Source organism: Pelophylax lessonae (assembly GCF_965119305.1).
Source record: "Pelophylax lessonae genome assembly, chromosome: 9".
NCBI classification, from domain to species: domain Eukaryota; kingdom Metazoa; phylum Chordata; class Amphibia; order Anura; family Ranidae; genus Pelophylax; species Pelophylax lessonae.
This window is the reverse complement of record NC_138776.1, coordinates 164681625-164702724: the sequence shown is the minus strand read 5'-3', so window position 1 is coordinate 164702724 and position 21100 is coordinate 164681625. Positions and strand designations below refer to the sequence as shown.

The following is a 21100-nucleotide window of genomic DNA, read 5'->3' as shown; positions in this document are numbered from 1 at the left end:
CACTAGTAGAATCGTCGGCTAGTAGAAATTCTCTGCCAGGGACTCCTTCCACCATGGTGGGCTCTGGCATCTGTACAGCAGTCTTCCTTTACGTACTGGTTGGAGTATCAGCAATTTGACGTGTTTCTTCCCCTCCCTCTCTCCCACAGACTTCCCTCTTGGGGACCTTGACTCCTTTGAGTCTCATCTCCTGCAAGGCTCTCTGCCTGAATATGTCCTGGCGGCGGTATAAAAGGCCCTTCTTGCAAGACGTCGTCCAGAATATACAACTAAATGGGTGTCTGACCTTAACATTCAACTCACTGTGGAGGACTGGAAGAAATTGTTTGTTCTTACCCACTGCCTGTCCCTGGTGACTAAGGCGGGCCATACACGGTTCAAATCTTGACCGTTTCAACAGGAATCGCCTGAGATTCGAACTGTTAATGGGCAGGCTGAATGTACCAAGTTTATCGATCAATCAACTCGGGTACAACCAGCCTGCCAGATTCTCTTATGGTTATCACTTGCAGCTGCTAAATCTGCTAACAATCGCTGTGGCAGGGACGGCTTCCCCTGCTGGCAGCAGAAAATGGCTCAGAAGGAGGGTTTTTTTCCCCTGTCTGTGCTGATGGAGGAATCGTGCAAATTTTCTTTCCTGCAACCAAGTTTGCACTGTGTATGGCCTGCCTAAGGCTCAAGAGGAGAATTTCAAACTTGTAATGGTACCAATGCCCGACATCTGATCAGATTTATCTGTCAGTTCGGGCAGCCACCAGAGGCTCCCTGTTACATATCTGGTGGGAATGCCCCCCTATCCACGATTTTTGGGAATTGATCCTACTGCTTTATACCACCATTGCAGGGTGACTGTCCCCAACACCCGAGTCATTCTGTGCTACCAGGCTCTTTCAAACGTATCAAAAAAGGGATTGTTTGATGGTATCAAGAACTGTAATCCCACGCCATTGGCGGACGACCAAAGTTCCCTCCCAAGTTGAGTAGGTTACAGAGGTGGATCACATTGAGAGAATGGAGTCCCTTCTGGTACACAAACTGAATGCAGATGAACAATGCTCCCAAACATGGCTCTCTTAGACGATGCTTTGAGAGTCCTCTGAGCTGCGAGACCTTCTTTTGGGGCAGGGGCAGGGGTAGGCCCTGTCCCTAGTCTGAAGTTGTATGATGTTTGTTTCTTTTGGTTGTTCACCCCTGGCTACACTTTTCCCCCTCTATTGCGAACTACAAGCCGTCGGCAGCGGTACCAAAGGCATTTGTAGTTTATTCCTTTTACAGAACTCTGTAAGTGAATGACTCGATTGTGTGGGTGAAGCCCTACATGCCCATGCTGTTTTCAAATTGTGACAGCGAGTGTGGGGAGAGGATCCCCCGCCTGCTGTCACAGGAAGGGGGGGGAGGGGGCAGGAAGAAGAGGCAGGAGCTGGAGCATGTTAATGTTCTACCCCAAATACCAGCGGAACATGTAAGCTGTTCCAAAGGTGAACCTGGCTTTTAAATAGCTCGTTTGGACCAGGCTGGTGCAAACAAACTGTTCCCTTAATTTGGTGCAAATTATCTTGCAGCGGCTGTGAGCGTTGTAAAAAAAAAGCTATGTTCCAGCAGTGCAACAGAGACTTCCCGTTCACTCCCAGAACTCAACTGAGTTGGGCTAAGCGCTGCTCAGCCATTCACAAGGAACTTTGTATTTTATGAATGAATTAATAGAAGGCTTCCTTTGGAGTTGTGGACATACAGCTTTGGCTGGGTTCACATATATGCGAACTGGATGCGTTTTTTAACTGCATCCATTTCTCATAACGTGAATTTGACTGGCTTTCAATGGAGCTGATTAACACATGTGTGGGGCGGTTTTGAAAAGGGTCCTGTGGATTTTTGGGTCCGGTTCAGGTGCGAATTCAGGCAAAAATTTGCACCTGTATCGGTGAACAGAAAAGCACCGAAATCCTGACTGAAAACCGCAGCCGCATATAGGTGAACCCAGCCTTTACAGCGCACACAGCCACTGCATCTTTTAGTGAAGATAATGATTTGTCTAGACCAGCTAGGTTTTCCTGGTTTTTTTTTTTTGTGCATTTTCCATGCCCTTCTATTTAATTTTATGAGGCCAAAAAAATGCATATTGACACACCAAAAAAAGCACTTGTACTTTTTTTTTTTTTCTAGATGCACAGGTGTAAACGGGCCCCAGAAAAAATAATGGTAATCCTCCTTGAAGTGCATTTTGTCGGCCATCACGTAAAAATTGTATAGGTGTGAACAAAGGCTGTGAGTGGTTGACATGTTTCAGGTTCTTAAGCTGGCCATACATGGATTGAAATTTGGCTGGTTCAGCAGGTTACCGTCCGAATATCGATCCATGTATGGACTGGCTGATTGTACACAAGTCTTTCTATTGATTGATTGTGTACAGCTATCCTGTCGGCTTTGTCCCGAATAATCAGTGCTGCCGGCTATAGCTGGCAGTACTGATTGTTGTATTGTGCCGGCAAGGAAGGCCCTCCATCTGCAGAGCACAGGGCTGAGGAAGAGCCCATTAGCACCAAGTGTGTGGATCAGGGAGTTGGCCCCTTTTTTTTTTTTTTTTGACTCCCTGGTTGAACGAAAAAAAAAAAAAAAAAAAAAAAATGTATGACCTGCCTAAAGCTGGATACACAATATGCAATTATCTTTAGATTAGGGATGCACCGATCCGACTTTTTTGTTCCCGATACCGATCTTTTGCTTTGTGAAATTGCCGATCCCGAGTCCGATCTGGAAGTACTGTTTTGTGAGCTTATAACAAAATAATACTTCCTGATCGGTATGGGTATCAGCAGATACCTTATAACATTGTGCATTCAAAATCTAAAATGTCATGGGTTTAGTCTTTAAGAGGTTAAACTTCCCTCCTCCGGTAGACGGAACGAAAAGATACATTGTAATCATTGTGTTAACTTGACTGGGAGAGTTGAAAGGCATTTGCAGGAGGCTCTTTTTTTTTTTTTTCTTTGACAGCTGTTCTCTGCTCCCTCACAAGCTATAAAGAGCAAAACCGGATCGGCCCGTGGATCTGTTAATTTTACTGATCCCCCGATCCAGCTATTTTGCCCGTATCGGGGCCGATTTCCAATCTGAATATCGGATCGGTGCATCCCTACTTTAGATTTACCAAAACCATAACCTAAACACTTTCAATTTGTATGCAATCAGGCAGGCCCTTGCACTACATAGTTGAAGGTAAATCTAAAGGAAATTGAACAACAAAAGTTGTATAGTGTGTATCCAGCTTTACTGAGAGAATGGGTTTTGCACATAAATTAGAGATGGCCTTATTGTTAAAGAGGTTATAATCCCCCCACATATTCCCATTGAAGCGACTGGCCTCAGGTGATACAGAGACGAAACAAATCCTCCTACATAAGTTGTACCTGTTTATCTGCAACTGTCTTTTCACTACATCCATTCAAAGTGCAGAATTTACACCAGATCTCTCAGCCCTGAAAAGCAGAGAGCTGAAGTTTAATCAGTGAGGAGAGATGATTGGAGGGGATTGACGACCCCCACCTCCTTTCACAAAGGTCACACGTACAGAGTTGAGGCTGTCAATCAACTGCAGATCTTTCCCCTGTCACCTTTTTTCTCTTGGTGTCAGGAATACTTGTCAGGCGTGATTGATGCAGAGGAAAGAGGCAGCAGAAAGAAATAACACTTAGTGCTCTGGATTGAGACAAGTGCACAGAATAGAGGGATATGCTTTTTTCATGTATGAGGTTTACAACTACTTTAAATCACTTGTTAGGAGTAAGGTACCTTTTTCATTTCCAATCCTTTTATTGACGTTTTGACAGTGTGAGAAGAGTACAAAAGTACAAAACTTTATCGACAGCAAACAAGTGCTTCTTAACCGAGAGAAGTACCAAAGTACCAAGCAAGTCTGAGCCAGAATGTTGGGTGTCCTATTGTCTTACATGAAGATAATATAGTTTAGTCTGTAAATGTTATCTTAGTAAAGTTAGGCTAAGATTAGCCAGTGTTCTAGAAGATAAGATAGAATTACAGCGCTGGCTGTTGACTAAGGCTGTGTCATATTGCAGCATTTGGCACTTGGATTACTGGTAGTGTTGGGCCAGGGTAATACACTTCACATGTATTCACTATAGGAAATGTTGATTAGGTTCACATACCTGCATAATAAGAGGAACTCCAAGCGAATACATTTTTTTTTTTTAAGCTAAAAATACCCCTTGAATATTCAGTCAGGGCTCGTGCATTTAAATAAAGGTATCCTGTATACTGTCCCCTGTTTTGTATACATGCAGCATGAATTACTGTGTGCAGTTCCTGTACAGCACGGCCATCTGCAGTGTGGGCATCTGAAGCCGAAGTGTCCCTCTTCCGAGATTTCGCGCATGCGCAGTGCGTTGCAAGCGAGTCCCACAGCTTGTAGGCCGGTGTTCCGTGAGAATAACCTACCCCGTGAGAAATGCCTACCCTCGTCACTTCTGTCAGGAAAAGCAGAGCAGCGTAGCAGTGCGCATGCTCAAAGCCCCGGATACGTCGTTGAACAGCTGATGAATTGACTAGTGCGCATGCACGGAGGGTATGGATTGTTCACGGCAGTGTGTGTAACGATACACAGCGGCGGTTACATTAAAACAGCTCGGCTGCAATATGAATCATCTGCGCTCCTATCCCTGTCAGTTCCCTGATCTTGGCTACTAAATGTAAAAGCGGCGGCGGGTGTATGAAATGTAAATGATGGAGATGTCGGCTCCGTGATCCGCTTTTACATTTAGTAGGCAAGATCAGGGAAGTGACAGGGGTAGGAGCGGAGATGACTCATGTTGCAGCGGAGATATTTTAATGTGGTGATGCGGTGTATAACACACTACCGTGAACATTTCATACCCTCTGCTGACGTAGGTACACCGGAAGTGACGAGGGTAGGCATTTCTCACGGGTAGGTTTTTTTCCCGGAACACCGGGTTTCCATAGCCCATTGACTCCTGGGATTGATGTCACTCCTCTCCCAGGAGCCAATGCAAAGCCGGAAATGAAGTAGTTCGCTGCGGCCACAGAAGGAGGAAGTGAAAAGATATTGCTCCATTAATAAGGTAAATAAACTGGGGGAAAAAAAAATAATTGCCAATTCATTTTTAGGATACACACACGTGCTGCATGGAGGACATTTTAAAATGTGGGTGGAACTCTGCTTTAACTCTGGGTGGGGGGTGGGGGGGGCGGGGTGAACAAAGCCTTTCCCCATTACCAATGTACAGTGCCTTGTTCTATACTTTATTTCTGCCATTTTGGTAGAGGCCGGGCTTTTGCTTCCTCGTGATAGAAAATCCATAAAGAACAGTGATCGGCACAGTAGTGAAATCGCCAAATCGTCTAAGGTCAGCCATAAACGGAGTGAATTTCTTTCTTGCAACCACGGGTTACAGGAAAGAAATTTGCTCAATTCCCCCATCAACATAGAGTGTTGACAGCGGAATCCCTCCCATGGAGCCATTGTGTTCTCCCAACAGGGGGCAAGGGAAGCCGTCGTCGCTGGGAAAAGACAGTGATTTTTGCTAGCAGCTATAACAGCCGCTTGCTATAAATGCATGTAAATCCAGAAGGCTGATTGTATCCCAGTAGATCGATCCACTTTGGTACATTCAACTTGCCCATACATGGTTCCAATCTCATCCGGTTCTTGCTGAACCAACCGAGATTCGAACTGTCTATGGATGGCTCTAGACTAGCAGTCAGATACAGCAGTGCCTAAAGCTCCATACACACGATCAGATTATCGTCCGTTTTTTGTGGCATGCTAGTCTGATGTGGAAAGGGAAGAGGTTTTTTTTTCATACGAATTTTCCCGTATTCTACGTCAGAAGTGATGTCATGTGTTGGATTGCTTTGTATGTGTTCTTTCGTCTCTGAGCATGCCTAGTCTTGCTCTTTTTTTCCGTCAATCTGTACTAATGAGACGAAAATCGGACGTTGTTTTGACGGACGACAAAAATTTTATAGCCTGCACATCAGGATTTTGTCAGCCGAAAAGTCGGAGTCGACTTTCGAAAGCACCATACTAACAATCCGAAAATCTGCAGATCAGTCGTCGGACGAATTTTCCCTACAGATTTTCTTATCGTCTGTACAGGCCTTTATTCTTGCACTGCAGATATAGAACTATGAGGCTGCAAGGCACTCAAACCTACAGGAACTGCACTGTTTTTTTATTTATTTTTTTCTTAAGGAATTTTAGACAAAACATAGACTTTTCTACTGGCCATACATGGTTTAAAATTTGGCCAGATCAGCAAGTACCAAGTACCTAGCGCATTTCAATCCAGCTATGACCGTTCTCATTCTAGAGGAGTCGGTCTAATGATGGGACTGCTGGTAAATTTTGGTTCTATTAGCACTGATCAGCAAATTCTGACAGTGGAGGAGTCCTTACTGTCAGAATCCAATCGTGCAATGGGGAGGATTCCCACATTCACCTAAATTGTGTCGATGGTGGAATTATTTTTTTTTTCTTCTTTTTGATCAGCCCGCTGGCTCTTTTAAAAACAATCCATGTATCGCTAGCTTTACGCATGTATATTTCTAAATCTACATATAACCTAGTAAATCTCCTGTCTTTCTTCTATCTTTGAGATCAGTTCCACTATAACTACAGCCAGCTAATCCCTATAATTCTAATCTAGTCTAGCTGGGAACAAGAATAATTAAATGCACTGAAGCATCAATGGTTTAAAATGTATTTTCTTTTCTATGCGGAACTATACTCCTAGGTAGATTTAATAAACGTGTGGTTCAAGTCTACAATTTAAATGTAAGAATTGAACATAAAGAAGGAAAAACAAGTTGTCTCCTGGTAATGAAAAAGCGTGGTCTGTCAGAGGGTAATATTAGTGTTTAATGACACAGTTAAGGACTGTGCGTGATACTTTGTTTTCAGTAACCGTCACATTTCCATGACCATACCTTACGTCTAAAGTCCAAGCAGCACTAATCAATTTACTACAAGACTTCAATTGCCTTTTAACATGTTTACTAATGGTAAAGAGATAAAGGTAACATTTATCTTTTGGTCTGATGCTCCTTCCATGTATGCACTTATTTTTTTTTTCTGGTAACCTGCTGGGGTACCCACTGGAGGGTAGCCTTGTCTATTGTGAGCAGCCTAACCGGAGTTATGGCACTTTTCCACTGCAAGTACCGGCTCGGCTCTACTCGGCCCTGCTTGGCCCGATTTGCTTTTGCACTGCTGGTACCGCATGGTACCGCGTTGGAACGGTTCGGTACGGTATGGTTTGCTTTTCCACTAAAGTAGTACTAAAGTTAAGTGGGTGGGATAACAACGGGGTGGGTGGGATTCTCTGACCAATCAGTGGCTAGTAGTGACTGCATGCAAAGGATTGTGGGATATGGTACTGGGTATGGTACCTCTTGGAACCACAATCGAGGTGGTACTGTTTTTGAGAGCCGTACCGTTCAGTTCCATGCAGTGGAAAAGCGCCGACGTACCGAACCGTTCCTACACCATACCGTGCGGTACCAGCAGTGGAAAAGCACAAAAGCGAGCTGAACAGTTCGGGTCCATGCAGTGGAAAAGCGCTATTAGTGGCCTCTTCAAATGTTTTGCCCTCTCAGTACTTCATATAAACTTTAATGTCCCAGCATCTTTTGGAAATCCCATATCTTCTTTTTTTTTTTTTCTTTACAGGATCTCTTTAGACATGTCTGCTCCTCCCTGCTGACCTCTGGGTGGCCAGCAGGGAGGCTTTAGTGTACTGTCTGCTGATTGGATTCTTGAGCATGCACATCTAAACGGATTCCTGCAATGTGTTCTTTCATAAAATGCTCAGAAACAAAATGATGGCAGAGAAAGTGAAAACTTAAGCTGTACAGTCTGCTCATTTTGTTGCTGGGTCATGCATGTCTAAAGGGATGCCAGGCATAGAACGTTTGGAAACAAGAAGACTAATGGCTGTGAGAGGCAGGCTGATGACAGTATGGATCAGGAGGAAGGGGATTGATGAATGATTGACAGCAGGCTCAAGATAGCTGCTGCAACTTCTAGGGTTTTTTTTTCCACTTAGGGGGGTGGAAATTGAAAGTAATCTGCTTAACACAGGACATAACTTGTTACAAGTGGGGGGGGGGGGGGGATGAAGGCAAGGCTGTGGTTTGGTTTTAATCTTCCCCCCCCCCCCCCCCCCCGCTATAAAAACTATGTTCTATTCATACCATCCCATCTGTTAAATAAAGATGTGTCCTAGTGTCTGCACTATATAAACACTTTACCGATTTCTTCCTTATATCAGAGCGTCTCCCGGCGCTCACGTGACTGCTCATCTCTCTTTTCCTCTCCTCCCGGGTGATGTCAGTGGGAGTTCACGGCCCCTCCCACTGTAGTTGTCAGCCTGGGAGAGGAGAGTGGCGAGCAGTCAGGTGAGCACCTGGAGACGCTCTGAAAAAAGGTAGAAATCCGCATTTTTTTTTTTAATATAGCACAGACCCTGAGACACATATCGTTATTTAATAGATGGAATGGCATGAATATAATATAGTGGCTTTACAACCACTTTAAGGCAGTGTTTCTAAACCTTTTTTCCGTCAAGGCACCCTTTAAAATTATGGACAGTCTCGAGGCACCCCTTTCTAAAATGTGGAAAACGATTCTAATAGCTTTACATAATGCCACAACATCCACACATAGGACACCCAACGTTGGAGGTGATTTATTTTTCCAATTAAAAAAAAAATACACTTTTGCACACTGCTACTGACTAGTATTCCTATGTTTCTCTTCTCTCTCAATTTCTCTCCATCAGTCAGCCAACAAGGACGTCATGGAGGCAACAGACATCCTCCTTATTAACTGATGCCATTATTGATTGTCCGTGTCTAGAAAGACATAATGGTGCGTAATGAAAACCCATACATTTGTGTAACTAAAAGGCAGGCTTTATCCACCTGCTGGCTTGTATACAATTTTGGTGGATTTTTAGGCAAAAATGGCTCCTTTCACACGGGCGGTGCGCCCGACGGAGTCCGTTTTGCTCAGCGGGAATCGATCTGCCGATCCCTGCTGAGCAGGCGGATGACAGCTCTGTCTCCACTCTGTGTCTCCTCTATGGGAGATTGGATGAGAACAGATCGCCTGTCTGTTTTCATCCGATCGTATCTGATCCTCCAGAGGGATGGAAAAAAGGGTTTCTATCCAGACAGGATTGCAGCGGATCACTGACATCTCCTGCTTCATAGGGCTGCATGGAGCATCCGATCTGGTCCGCCTGAAAAACTGACTGGCGGACCGGATCGGAAAACCTGTGTGAAAGGAGCCTAAAGGAAACAAAATTAGTGACTGTAAATTCTTGTGGTGTGTTTTTTTTTTTTTGTTACAAAAACAAACATGTTTTACTTACCTCCTATATGCAGTTGGTTTTGCACAGGGCAGGCTCCTTGCTCCCCCCCCCGTTGAGTGCCCCCACAACAAGCAGCTTGCTATGGGGGCACCCAAGCTGAGCCGCAGCTCTGTGTGTCCATTCATACAAGGAGCTCTGGCCCAGCCCCGCCTCCTCACTCTCTCTTCATTGGCTCACTGACTTTGACAGCAGCGGGAGCCAATGGCACCACGCTGCCATTTTGGCCAATGAAGATGGAGCGTCTTGGGCAGCCAAGACACTCTTACAACATCATTGAATAGAGATGGGCTCAGGTAACTATTAGGGGGCTGCTGCACACAAATAAAATGCATTAGGCAAAAAAAAAAAAAAAAAACTGATTCCTCTGTCCACACAACCGAGATGGATACAGGAATTTCCTTTGCTGTGCTATTGTATTCTGACAGCGGGGATTACTTGGCACTGCAGGCTGATTGAATGTAGGTCTCCCAGCTGGACTTCCCAACAGAAGCCAACCTCTCGAACAAGAAGAGTCACACACAGATCAAAATGTGTCTGTTTCCTGCTGAAACGGCAAAATTATGATCAGTATGTATCTGGATCCCCTCTATTCCTATTTTTATACACTTAGTTGGATGCATGTTACCCCTCTATCTCTGGCTCTTGCTATTGCCCACTCTCAGATGATGAAGCATAGCCGTTTCAGGCTTTGGAAGAATCCTGACAATATTGTCAGGATCCATCCACATGCCTGATCGGCAGCCGACTCAGCCTCTCAGTTCGCCATTAAGAGCCAGACCTAGCTGCTTCTACCCCCTCTCCAGCAAGGGCTGGAAGATCGGAGCAAAGAGCGGTGACTGACAGTTACTGCTCTTGGTAGAACGGGAGCTGAGCCATCAGTGGGTATGTGACCGCTCAGTTCTGCAGCGTGGAGGCAAGTATGTGTGTTTTTTTGAAATCCCACACTTTGCTTTAAACACACATATGTCACATCATGTACTGTTAGTAGTACATGTATCAGCAAAGATGGTGTTTCTGTTGTGTACGGTGACAGCAGTACAGCCTGGATGTGTCATAGGTTGTGAGGGTGGTTTTGAAGTGTAGGAAGAGGAAGTGCACACGACATCTGATCAAAGCAATACAATTGATATGAAAGTATATAGAGCGGAAGTTTCAGAGGTTCCGGCAGTAAAATATAAAAGAACTTGCATTCCAGGAAAAACAAAAAAATTAAATTTCCCCCCGTCAAAAAGCTGCAGGATATGCAAGGATTTATGTATTCTGCACCTGGACATGAAAATAGGAGTCCAAACTACAAGCTTTGGGATCACCACGATATCTTACAATCAAACAGACACACACAATGCGGCCAATCTGAAGGCTGTATCTTAAAGCAGAAGTAAACTCAGACAAAGGCATATTCTGTTCCCAACACCCCCCCCCCCCCCTTCCCTCCCACACAAATTCTAGAAATCCATACTCTAATTTTATACCATTTTCTTTCTTTGTGCTGCAAGGCCCTGCTGCCTCCTGGGGTTGCTATGTCACAGCTATCTCAGAAGCCAGTGGGTTGCTAAGTGGTGCGCATGTGTACAAAATCTTCCACATGTGCACAGATACTCTGCTGGTCTCTTCCAGCTCCTAAATGCTTGGAGGGCATCTGCGCACATGTTTTCTTTTTTTTTAACCACTTAAGGTTTGCCCTATAGCTAGCAGTTTTACTGCTACATGGCCGCACTTTTGTGCCAGATCACGTGTGTATGTGTAGGAGGTGCGCATCAGCAGGTGCACGGTACCCGATCTCCTCCGGCACTCGCAGGTCGTTAGGCAGGGAAGCAGATCTGCCTATGTAAACAAGGCAGATTGTTGTTCCGACAGGAGGGAAGGGATTGAATTTGTGTTCCTGCAAAGGGAATAAGTTCCATCTCTTCCCCTGGTAAAAGCTCCTCCCACAGTATAATAAAACACTGGCTAGGCACACCTAATCCCCTCCCAGGCAGTGTCATTAGTACAGTGATGGTGCATATTGTTTAGCACTGCTCACTGTATTAGTGTCACTGCTCCCCAAAAACTGTCAAGAATGTCTGCCACAATATTGCTATCGCGATAGTACCACTATAAGTCGCTGACTGTCGCCATTACTACTCAAAGAAAAAATAAAAATATATTAACATCCATGAATATATTACTAAATCTATTTAGGGCACCTATGGACTTTACTCTATATTTCCATGTTCCTAATTGTGTTACTTTTTTCTCTTCTGTAAGTTTCTTCAAATTTCTATCATGAAAACCTGAATTAAAAAAAAAAAAAATAATAAATATATATATCTCATAGTTTGTAGATGCTATCTTTGCAACTTTTGCACAAACCAATCAATATACGCTTATTGGGATTTTTTTTTTTAATCAAAAATATGTAGCAAAAGACATATTGACGTAAATTTTATGAAGAAATTACTTTTTTTTTTTTTTGGTTATAGTTAAAAGAATTAGGCGAATGACAGTTCAGCGTCCGCTCCACTGATACAGAGCAGACATGGACCCAGCCCGCTGTTCTCTATGGGGCGGTAGGATGGACCCTGCATGTCTCCTTTGCGCGTCACTGAATAAATTGCAGTGCAGATCGCACTGCATTACATTCTTTCCCTGCTATGCTGGCCAGACAAACTGTCAACAGAAGTGACGTCATACATGTTGCCTCCGTGTCAGGAACCAGAATTGGGGAGGAGAGCAGACCCCCCCCTGTCCACTCTCCTCCTTCTACTCTACCCTGCATTCCCACTATGCCATTCCCGGGCCCACAGATGGGGCAAGCATAGCTTGGCATACATAGCAGGGGGGCATTCTTCGTGTGTGGAAGCAATTAAGGGGGGGGGGACCACCCCCCCCCCGCCCCAATGCTTCCACCTGACAAGTGCGCCCTGCTGCAGCGCTAAGTGTAGAAAAAAAACGATTTGCCTGGCTCCCGGAGCGGCATGTCCCAGGCGTCGGGTGATACAAATTGTGCATACCTGCAACAGTGAATGGGCTGACAAAAGCCCAGGCGCCAGGATGCAATTTCTAGTCGCCATGGCGACCTGTCTTATGGGATTTGTTGAACCCTGCTGTAGGGGTTATACCGTGTTCTTGTTTGAAATTTTAGATTGGTCGGACATGTTGTATAAGGTGGTCTTGCTACAAAAGTTTGTGCTACCTGAGTGTATTAAACTTCATATGCACTTAGACATGCATAATACTGTGCTTTACTACTATCTATTGCTACTGTCTTGAATGTTTTATATTGGTGGTGTACTTTTTATTTTTCTTTATTTTGTTTAATCTGAAGAAAAAAATTATTACCTGATTTAAAAAAAAAAAAAAAAGGTGTTGGACAGATTTCTCTTTGGAAGATTTCACCTTTTGCTGTTCTGCTGACAGCTCAAGGGTTTGGATTTTCTCCAACTTTCTATACGAGAGACAGCAGTCTCCAAATAAAGTATGAATCTCATCAGTGAAAACGGGGGTATATCCACAGCAAAGAAAAAAAAGTTTGGGCTTTAGATACACTTTTAGGCTCCATTCACACCGAGCGTTGTGTTTTCAGGCATTTTTTGGTCTTTTTTTCAAGCGTTTTTTTTGGGCCTTTTTCAGGCATTGTAATCTGCCAAAAAAGAAGCTCATGTACTTTTTTTGAGCTTCTGGCGACAAAATGCTCATATGTGAACAGGGGCCATTGAAATGAATAGGGTTTTGCTTGTTTGGCGTTTTGAGACTTTAGAGATGAGCGTTTTACGAGCTGCAAAAAAGGGTCCTGCACCATTTTGATGTGTATGCGGTGCGATTTGAGGCATACAATCTCACCACAAAGAATTGCATTTAATTTGAACAGGAATGTGGTGTGATTCCTGTCCGAGTCACATGCGGTTCCCCGCACTGCACCAGTGTGAACCCTGGCTGAATTACTTTTAGTGCTCACAAATTAATGCCATTTTTTTTTTTTGGGTAAAAGTGGTCAGGCGACTGTGAAGCCGCCCAGATCGCCTTTAAGTGAGAGCTAATCTACGGGTGTAAAAAAAAAAAAAAAAAAAAATTATATATATATATATATATATATATATATATATATATATATATATATATATATATATATATACAGGTCCTTCTCAAAAAATTAGCATATTGTGATAAAGTTCATTATTTTCTGTAATGTACTGATAAACATTAGACTTTCATATATTTTAGATTCATTACACACAACTGAAGTAGTGCAAGCCTTTTATTGTTTTAATATTGATGATTTTGGCATACAGCTCATGAAAACCCAAAATTCCTATCTCAAAAAATTAGCATATTTCATCCGACCAATAAAAGAAAAGTGTTTTTAATACAAAAAAAGTCAACCTTCAAAAAATTATGTTCAGTTATGCACTCAATACTTGGTCGGGAATCCTTTTGCAGAAATGACTGCTTCAATGCGGCGTGGCATGGAGGCAATCAGCCTGCGGCACTGCTGAGGTGTTATGGAGGCCCAGGATGCTTCGATATCGGCCTTGAGCTCATCCAGAGTGTTGGGTCTTGCGTCTCTCAACTTTCTCTTCACAACATCCCACAGATTCTCTATGGGGTTCAGGTCAGGAGAGTTGGCAGGCCAATTGAGCACAGTAATACCATGGTCAGTAAACCATTTACCAGTGGTTTTGGCACTGTGAGCAGGTGCCAGGTCATGCTGAAAAATGAAATCTTCATCTCCATAAAGCATTTCAGCAGATGAAAGCATGAAGTGCTCCAAAATCTCCTGATAGCTAGCTGCATTGACCCTGCCCTTGATAAAACACAGTGGACCAACACCAGCAGCTGACATGGCACCTCAGACCATCACTGACTGTGGGTACTTGACACTGGACTTCAGGCATTTTGGCATTTCCCTATCCCCAGTCTTCCTCCAGACTCTGGCACCTTGATTTCCGAATGACATGCAAAATTTGCTTTCATCCGAAAAAAAGTGCTTTGGACCACTGAGCAACAGTCCAGTGCTGCTTCTCTGTAGCCCAGGTCAGGCGCTTCTGCCACTGTTTCTGGTTCAAAAGTGGCTTGACCTAGGGAATGCGGCACCTGTAGCCCATTTCCTGCACACGCCTGTACACGGTGGCTCTAGATGTTTCTACTCCAGACTCAGTCCACTGCTTCCGCAGGTCCCCCAAGGTCTGGAATCGGTCCTTCTCCACAATCTTCCTCAAGGTCTGGTCACCTCTTCTCGTTGTGCAGCGTTTTCTGCCACACTTTTTCCTTCCCACAGACTTCCCACTGAGGTGCCTTGATACAGCACTCTGGGAACAGCCTATTCATTCAGAAATTTCTTTCTGTGTCTTACCCTCTTCTTACCCCTTTCTGGACAGCAGTCAGGTCGGCAGTCTTACCCATGATTGCGGTTTTGAGTAATGAACCAGGCTGGGAGTTTTTGAAAGCCTCAGGAATCTTTTGCAGGTGTTTAGAGTTAATTAGTTGATTCAAATGATTAGGTTAATAGCTCGTTTAGAGAACCTTTTCATGATATGCTAATTTTTTGAGATAGGAATTTTGGGTTTTTCATGAGCTGTATGCCAAAATCATCAATATTAAAACAATAAAAGGCTTTCACTACTTCAGTTGTGTGTAATGAATCTAAAATATATGAAAGTCTAATGTTTATCAGTACATTACAGAAAATAATGAACTTTATCACAATATGCTAATTTTTAAGAGAAGGACCTGTATATATATATATATATATAATATATAATATAAAGATACCAGTATCATAGCTGCAGCCATAATCCCAGTATAACCATTTGCCATCCCGGATGATCACTATGTATGAAAAGTGGTTAATCTGGGACTTTTAAAATGAAAAGTATGCCAAAGTGCAGCTACAGAGGACGGATTTATGTTGTCTATGATGATTCATTTGGTAATTTCAGTTAAAGCTGGTTGGAGTTGCATGCAAATTGCTCATTGCTGTTATTACGGCTTATCATAGTGGGTCATTGTTTTACTTCTTCTGTGCTATTAGAGTCCAAAGAGGAGTTCACATCTCTGTGTACATGTATGAAAAGTTATGGACGAGGCCTTCAGGAAGAGAATGTGCAGGCTTATGCTGGCCATACACTAGCCGAAAAATCGTTCGAAAATCTGTTATTTGGTCCGATCGTTCGTTTTTTTTTTTTTTTCCAGTTTATGGGCACAAATAGAAAATCGTTTTTAACTTTTCAGAGCCGAAAAATCGAAGGAACACTTTGGAAAATTAAAGAACGAACGATAACGTTTATGTGCTTCTTGGCCAAACTGTTTGCACTAGGCATATGTGACAAATTGAACGAAAAACGCCCATTGAACGATTTATTGTTCGAAAATTCGGTCATTACATGATGGCACGATCGTCTGCTCTCGTGGCTGATTTTTTGTTTTTCGAAAATGTGTTGGAATGATTAATGAACTATAATGGCATTATAGTCTTAAGGCCGTAGGGTTCAATATTGAGTTGGCCCACCCTTTGCAGCTATAACAGCTTTAACGCTTCTGGGAAGGCTTTCCACAAGGTTTAGGAGTGTGTCTATGGAAATGTTTGACCATTCTTCAACAAGCGCATTTGTGAAGTCAGGCACTGATGTGAATGAGAAGGCCTGGCTCGCAGTCTCCACGATAATTCATCCCAAAGATGTTCTATCGGGTTGAGGTCAGGACTCTGTGCAGGCCAGTCAAGTTCCTCCACCCCAAACTCGCTCATCCATGTCTTTATGGACCTTGCTTTGTGCACTGGTGTGCAGTCAGGTTGGGACAGTAAAGAGCCATCCTTAAACTGTTTCCACAAAGTTGGGAGCATGAAAATGTCTTGGTATATTGACACCTTTAAGGGTTCCCTTCACTGGAACTAAGGGGCCAAGCACAACCCCTGAAAAACAACCCCACACCATTATCCACCCTCCACCAAATGATTTGGACCAGTGCATAAAGCAAGGTCTATATAGATATGAATGCGTGAGTTTGGGGTGGAGGAACTTGACTGGCCTGCACACCTTAACCTGTTAGGACACCTTTAGGATGAATTAGAACGCAGACTGCATGCCAGGCCTTCTCGTTCAACATCAGTGCTTGACCTCACAAATGCTCTTCTGGTAGAATGGTCACACATTCACATAGACACACTCCTAAACCTTGTGGACAGCCTTCCCAGAAGAGTTGAAGCTGTTATAGCTGCAAAGGGTGGACCAACTCCATACTGAACCCTACGGACTAAGACTGAGATACCATTAAAGTTCATGTGCGTGTAAAGGCAGGCGTCCCAATACTTTTGAGAATAGGGTTTGTATGTTTTGCAATGTGTGTGTATACGTGTGTGTGTGTGTGTGTGTGTGTGTGTGTATACGTAGCCTCAGGAAAAATTGAGGTAGCACTTGGCGGGTTTAGTGGTTTTCTCTCCCTTTACAATCTATCATTGTACATGTGAAGCTATTTTCTGTAAAAGTGTGTATACTGAAGATTCTTCACTAATGGATTTCTGTGAATAATTGAACAGTTTTCATTTAAAGACCACCATACTCCATTACTCATTACAGCCAAATTAATTTTCCATCCTAAAAGACTATGTTGGTTAAAGCGGAACTATAGTCTTAACTTTTTTTTTTTTCCATTTTGGATTAAGTAAGGAAGGGTGATCACCCCCTGTTGATTACTTTTTGCCATCTGTATCCCATTGGGGAGATTTCTCTTCACTTCCTGTCCCATAGCCAAAACAGGAAGTGAGAGGAAATCTCTGCAAATTAGGGGAATCTCTTGGGGACCCCCAGCTCACAAGAACTAGGGTCCGCTTTAGGAAGATTTCCCCTGCGTTACTTTTCTGGGTACACCTGAAAATTTGGTATTTTCTTTTAATTTCAATGCTTATGATAAACAGGATAAATGGAGAGGATGAATCTCCCTAACTGGGACACAGACAGCAATAAAAACTGACAGGGGTTCTAATCCCTCTCCACTCTATCCAAAACTAAAGAAAATGTTTTTTTGCCTTTTTAGTTCTAATGTACGCTTTATATAAATGTAATAAAGGGGGGGAAACTAGAGAAAGCTGAATAAACTTGGTTCTGTGATGACCGGAGAGCTGAACTTTTTACCATTCTGAACTTCTTTTATACCTATTGTCTATACAGATTGCTCTTTGTAAATGTTTCATCCTGAAATGAGTCATTTTGTGTTTGTTTTCCTCACAGGAGACTTTGCTGATCTACAAGGAGATCCTTTTAAAGTATTTATTTGATGGCAGAAAATTTGTGAATGAAGCCTGCAAAGAATTTGAACCCTGCCATCTCATAGCGCTGACGTTTGCCTCGGCGTTGTTAATTGTTTGGCTTTACAACTTCATCTTTCAAAGAGAGTGTAAGTTTTCCTTTAGTAACCTACAAGGTTAAAGGGTAACTCCACTTTTGTGGGAAACAAAACTTGCAATGTCATTTCCTGCTTGTGTGATTGGCTCACTGATTTTCCCAGAAGTCTAATATACAAGTCGGATTTTAGGCATCCTAATGCTCCTAGGTTTATTTCTTTCTAAGGGGATGCCGGCCCTGCAACTTTCCTCATTAGATGCATGTGCCTCAGCTGATTGATAATTCTAGTCACTCCCATTCAGAATCCGTATTCTAAAGACATTGACTTACAAACCACTATTCATTCAGTGCAGGAATCTATAATAGCTCTTAGAATCACTGCATTGTTCATTGGTCACCCAGAGGGGTGTTTTTTTTTTTTTCTCAACAAAAGTGGAGTTACTATTTTCAAGCTGCTAATTTTATTAAACAATAAGGACTGTATATCTGCTGGGATATTTCCACAGGAAGACATACAATGGGCTTTCAGTAGATTTATCAGGACTGTAGCAGGTTTTGCTGCACAATCGATGGTTCTTCTCATTTGTCATGTGTGTGACATGTTCCTCTCTGAAACTCTTTGTTTACACTGCTTGTGTGAGAGGAGGAAGCAGACGCCCTTTCCCTAGCTACTCCTTATGTCCCAAGCAGCGTGTTACCTGTGTGTGCTCATTGTATTCACTACAGGGAATATGAATAATAAATATGGTCACCATATGTGCTTTTATATATTGGAGACAAGCGTTACTGCAGTCTGCATCACACAGCAAGCCGTGACCGTACATTGTGTCATTTCTCCCTTTGTTCTCTATATATAAGTGTATTAAAGGTTGTTGAGGATTTTCACAGCCTTTTGGGGGCTTTTTGTTTAGACTAAAGGTGAATTTTAATGCATTTTTAAGGGTTTCCTAGTAAAAGAAAATGGCTTGGGTTTATTTATTTCACAATACTTTGCAATTCACCGGATATATTGTGTGTGTGTATGCATATACTCTGTTAGGAAAAGTATTGGGCTGCGTGCCTTTACACGCACATGAACTTTAATAGCATCCCAGTCTAAAGCCTCGTACACACGCACAGATTGTTGGCCGTGAAATTTCGGCCAACGTCCGATCGGCCGATTGTCGGCTTGTTAGTATGATGCTTCCAACAACCGACTCCGACTTTTCGGCCAAACAAAATCTGGTGTGCATGCTATAAAATTTTTGTTGGCCGTCAACAGAACGGCCAATTTTTTCCATCAGTCAGTAAAGATTTCGGTAGACAAAAATCAGATGAGCAAGACTGGGCATGCTCAGAGAAGAAAAAACACACTGAAAGTTAACCATCACATGACATCACTTCTGAAGTTGGATATTGTTGGCCGAGAAAATTAGTGTGCAGTCTAGAGCACATTTCAACCAACACAACAACACTGGACAAAAGACAGCCGATCGGTCGGCCAACAATCTGTGCGTGTGTATGAGGCATTAGTCTATAGGGTTCAATATTGAGTTGGCCCACCCTTTGCAGCTATAACAGCTTCAACTCTTCTGGGAAGGATGTGCACAAAGTGTCTATGGGAAGGTTTGACCATTCTTCCAGAAGTGCATTTGTAAAATCAGGCACCTATAGGGATGAGAAGGCCTGGCTCACAGTCTCCACTCTAATTCATCCCAAAGGTGTTCTATCGGGTTGAGGTCAGGACTTTATGCAGGCCAGTCATGTTCCTCCACCCCAAACTCACTCATCCATGTCTTTATGGACCTTGCTTTGTGCACTGGTCCTAATCAATTTGAGGAGGGGGGATCATGGGTTGGGGTTGTAGTTCAGGGGTTGGGCTTGGCCCCTTAGTTCAAGGGAAGGGAACTCGTAGGGTGTCGGTATACCAAGACATTTTGGACAATTCCATGCTCCCAACTTTGCGGGAACAGTTTGGGGATGGCCCCTTCCTGTTCCTACATGACTGCACACCAGTGCACAAAGCAAAGGGTTGCAGAGTAGACCTAGTATGTATTAATACCACTGTGCCAGGGTTTTGTTGCAGCAAACCACCAATGCAACACTGCAGAGTACTGACTGGGCCACAAATAGGAGCCCGACAGGCCGTATGTTGGACACCACTACTCTTTTATCTGTTATTTCTGTTAGCACAATAAGATAAGATAAGAAAGTGATATACCATGGGACGGTAGCTGGCATTAACTCCAAACATACAAAGAACACTAGGCACACCAAACTGGATTAATTATGGCCGCAACCTTGCTAATCGGTTTTCACAAATATCCAATTCCGGACCAGCACTGTACCATTTTTTTTTTTTTTTCCCTTGTATTGGCAATCAGAGAGGCTAACTAGCTGCTTGATTGTTACTACAAGCAGTGGGAGGAAACCTCCTCCCACCGGCTTCCGTGGCTTGCTCGGGCTCTCCTGTCCCACAGGTATCGGCACTCTGTTATGGTAAACCTGAAGCAAAGACCCTATATCACTTCTGGTTTACTCGGCTGTCCACAGCGCCATTTTTAAAAAATCAAAAGCATTCAAAAACACCTATCTTGGTGTTCTGAATGCTTTTTAAGGGCAGAGGAGGGACTTGGGGTCTTTATAGACCCCAGATCTCTCCTTAGTGAGTACCTGTTTCATGCTTATTGCTGTCACAGGGATGTTTACATTCTTTATGAAAGCAATAAAAGTGATTCCAAAAAATAAAAAAAATGCATGCAAACGGCAAGGTGTGATACATGTGAGGTATCCCTGCAAATGCTGTTGTGACCAGTAATTCTAGGACTAGACCCCCTCTGTAAATCTAAAGTGGTAGCCTGTAAAGGCTTTTTTGCCGTTGCACGGGCATGTGCAATTTTAAATCGTGATATGTTTGGTATCTATTTACATGGTATAACATCATCTTTTATATTTTACAAACAAATTGGGGGGGGGGGGGGGGGGTTTGCAATAAAATTTAAAAAAAGTGTCTCCTCCCCCAAACAATTGCTGCCCAAATACCGTGTGACATAAAAATTTGCAAAACCCACCAAATTATTCTCTAGAGCTTCTTCTTTAACAAAAAAAATGTTTGGGGGTTCGCAGTTATTTTTTAGCAAAAAATACTGATTGTTACATGTGAACAAAACAATAACAGAAAGGCCTGATCTGGAAGTGGATATAGACAATCACTAATTCACCGTAATGTTTTTAATCAATAAATACTTTAAAACTGTAAACATAATTAGTGGGGTGCTCTTCAAATTACTGGCAAAGACCCCCCACATTGTGCAGGATTGTGACCCAGAATAATATTTGTCAATTCCCAGGAGAATTAATTTAGGTGTGTGTATAATTTATATATAGGTTTGCTTT

The 21100-nt window shown here is 43.0% G+C and overlaps 1 protein-coding gene across 1 annotated transcript in view; it reads left to right on the top strand.

Moving 5' to 3' along the window:
- The window catches only part of SGPL1 (sphingosine-1-phosphate lyase 1), an 88218-nt gene that overhangs the window by 16558 nt on the left and 50560 nt on the right, over window positions 1-21100 (top strand). Inside the window, exon 2 of the mRNA XM_082268345.1 lies at window positions 17612-17777. Within this exon, the coding sequence (XP_082124471.1) occupies window positions 17612-17777 (166 nt within the window). The remainder of the gene's footprint in view (window positions 1-17611; window positions 17778-21100) is intronic.